We start from the raw sequence: 2,858 nt of genomic DNA on the forward strand, positions 1-2,858 counted from the left end.
CAGTACAACTCTCCTAGACACCATCTTGTTGTAAGGCGAACATGTCCCCGCGAACAATTCCGGCGACCGCGAACGTCCTGGTCGCCCGCGAACACTTAGTGTTCGCCGTTCGCGAGTATCCTTTACCATGTTTTCAAGTCAGCCCAGTCATCCCTTGTGCTGCAATATTTTGACTGTGCCATTCGAGAGAGAATCATACATGCATAATTTCGGCATATTGGACATCAAGCTACACGATACAGGACCTCTTTAAACAATTCAAACGCATTATAATACTCCGTATCAATACTCTCGATCTCCCTTACTCTTCGTCGTTGAACCCCTCTTCCTTCTCCCGGATCCTCCTAGCCCAGTCGGCCGAAATCTCACTCGTGTAGTCGAAGAACTCGTAAGCCAAACGCTTCCACTCCGCTTCTTGGGGATCAAGGTTTGGCGTTATCGCCATCTCTACACCCATCCTACCCGGATACACCTGCATGTAGAGACCGACGGTACCGGTTGTCCTTGCTGCGTCGATCAACTTGTCGTGAATGGCGTCGCGAATATCTCCCGCTTTCTTCGACCGGGCGTCCGAGGCCTGTTTCTTCGTGGCACAGGACTTCTTATCACTCGCTTTTGAAGGCAAGATCAAGGTTGGGTCTACCCAATCGTCGTCCTGGCCCCACTCCAGCGCGACCTTGCTCTTGCTGGACGAGCGGTATTGGTCGTTCGACTTGACGAAGAAATTGACGTCTTGAGCCGGCCCGATCTGGTGAGTCCAAGCGACTCCCGCTCCTGGCCTTCCCGCGGTCTTCTTGTCCCCAAGCTTCTTCACGCAGGATCCGCCTTCTTCCCAGGCGTCCGCATCGTCAGAATCGCCCGAGTCGCCGTTATCGCCTTTTTCAGAGTCGGCGTAGTCAGAGTCATCGGACTCTTCCCTATCCTTGGGCAACCCGGCCGAAAGCACGCCCGCACTGTTCTTGCTCGTACGGGGTTTTGCCGGGCTGCTCTCCTTCGATCCGGGAGTCCTTGATTTGGACTTCGCAGCGACCTCCTCGTCCACGTTCTTCTCGGGGGGCTCGTCAGCTCCTCCTCCGTTGTTGTTGTTGTTGGACTCGTCAGTCCCTTCTCCCCCTCGTCCGGTATTCCCGTCGTCCCCGGCGTCTTCTCCTGTAGCAGCGTCCGCGTCAGGCCCAGGACCATCCCCAATATCGAGATCCATGTCCGCAACATCCACTGCCGGGTCGGGTATCTCGAAAAGATCTACTACCTCGCGAACAGCACGCTCTTCGCTTAGACTCCTCTCGGTGAAACCTGCGGGCCGCGAATAGGCAAATGGCACATTCCGCGGTACCAATGCTGCTCCACCGGGTAGATCGAGATGAAGACCGAAGATCAACCCACGCATTCGCAACATCTTGTCCGTCCCGGGCTTGGTCCACTCGTTCAACCACGAAAGAGCGAAATTCCTACGCAACGTAAATCGCCTTTCCCATGTTTGACGAGTGATCATTTGTCGCTCGAGTAGGTCCATGTCGGCAAAGAACCCTATAAGATGTGTATTCGTAAGTCAGTAATCTGTTAATCATGGAAGTTATCGAAGACGCTTTTACTTACCAGACCAAACGGGCCTACTGAAAGACCCCAAACGTTCGCGTACGAGTTGCTCCTTGACCGACCGAGGCATGTACAGTACGACACCTTCGGAGAGCTCCCGCAACACATCGCTGGCATGACCAAGAGGCGTTCCCAACCACTCGAGGTTCACAACGGGGATGATTTCTGGCTGAACCCCAGGCTCAGACGCCCACATCTCCGCCGCACTCTGAACGAGGTCCTTCCACCGCGAACGAGCCTCCGGCAGTAAGACACAGTCCCGCAACTTTCTCAAAGCAGTCTGAACAGTCATCAGACTTGTTCGACGCAGCAGTTGGAGGATGGGTATCCACTCCCGAGTCGAAAACGCCGCCGGTCCGATCAGTTCCCGCAAGAACTCGAGTTCCCCCATCAGCGAAGAGTCCGATCGCCAGTCGTCACGGGAGACAAACACTTCAAGAATCACGCCCGCGATCGTTGCGATCATAGCCACAGACGCTCCTTCCATCCAGTTTTCTCCCATGAAAACCATACGTCGCCAACCGACAGCCCGGACCATGATTCCCAGTTCCTTCCGTTCGCGAGCTTCGGCATCCCCGTCATCCCTGTTCCCGGTCGCGGGGGAAATGTCGCCCTGGATCCTCTCTCGCTGTCGATCTCGTCTTGCCGAGATCTCTCGTCTCTCGATGCCTTTCAGACGCTCAAGTACCGTTGACACCGTATTCTGCAGCTCTTCATCGTCTTCGTCGTCCAAGCCTGCTCCTCGGAGGATATTCATCAGGTCCAGCGACGACATTCCTCCCCACCATTCATCCCCCTCGCGCTGCTCACATCCTTTGACCAGGACGTGGAAGGCGAACTCCACAAACCTGCTCACTGGAGGGGCCTTCATCTCACCCTGGAAAGCCTCCCGCACGCCGCAATCCCATACCATTTGATGGAACGCACATGTTCGCGTCCCTCGCGAGCCCCCACTACAAGCAATGGCTCCGACCTTTTGCCATTCGTCGGCGTCGAACCCTTCTTCCAGTAGTTCGGCGAGATCCCGTTCCACTTCTCCCCAAGCCTCCGCCGATTCACAACCGATCGAGAGCGCCTGCCACACGCGAAGGAGGGCAGCAGGCAAAGCCTCCCGAGCTCTCAACCTTGCTGTTGGGAAGGGTTCTGACCACGACATCGGTCCCGACTTGAAGATAGGCTTTTGGGTCAACTCGCGGAGTACCCATCGATGTCCTCCAAGCACTTTGCTTGGATCGTCGCCCCAGGGAACATGGCGCGTTCGC

At 55.9% G+C, this 2,858-nt stretch overlaps 1 protein-coding gene across 1 annotated transcript; it reads right to left on the bottom strand.

Moving 5' to 3' along the window:
* Nucleotides 1–301: 301 nt before the first annotated feature.
* On the bottom strand, nucleotides 302–2,752 carry HD553DRAFT_325024 (uncharacterized protein; the record flags this gene model as incomplete). Its single annotated transcript, XM_046181554.1, has 2 exons — nucleotides 302–1,527; nucleotides 1,597–2,752. 2 exons carry the CDS (start codon nucleotides 2,750–2,752, stop codon nucleotides 302–304), a joined length of 2,382 nt encoding a protein of 793 aa, XP_046035578.1.
* Nucleotides 2,753–2,858: the final 106 nt, after the last annotated feature.

Source organism: Filobasidium floriforme (assembly GCF_021052385.1).
Source record: "Filobasidium floriforme strain CBS 6241 chromosome Unknown HD553scaffold_15, whole genome shotgun sequence".
NCBI classification, from domain to species: domain Eukaryota; kingdom Fungi; phylum Basidiomycota; class Tremellomycetes; order Filobasidiales; family Filobasidiaceae; genus Filobasidium; species Filobasidium floriforme.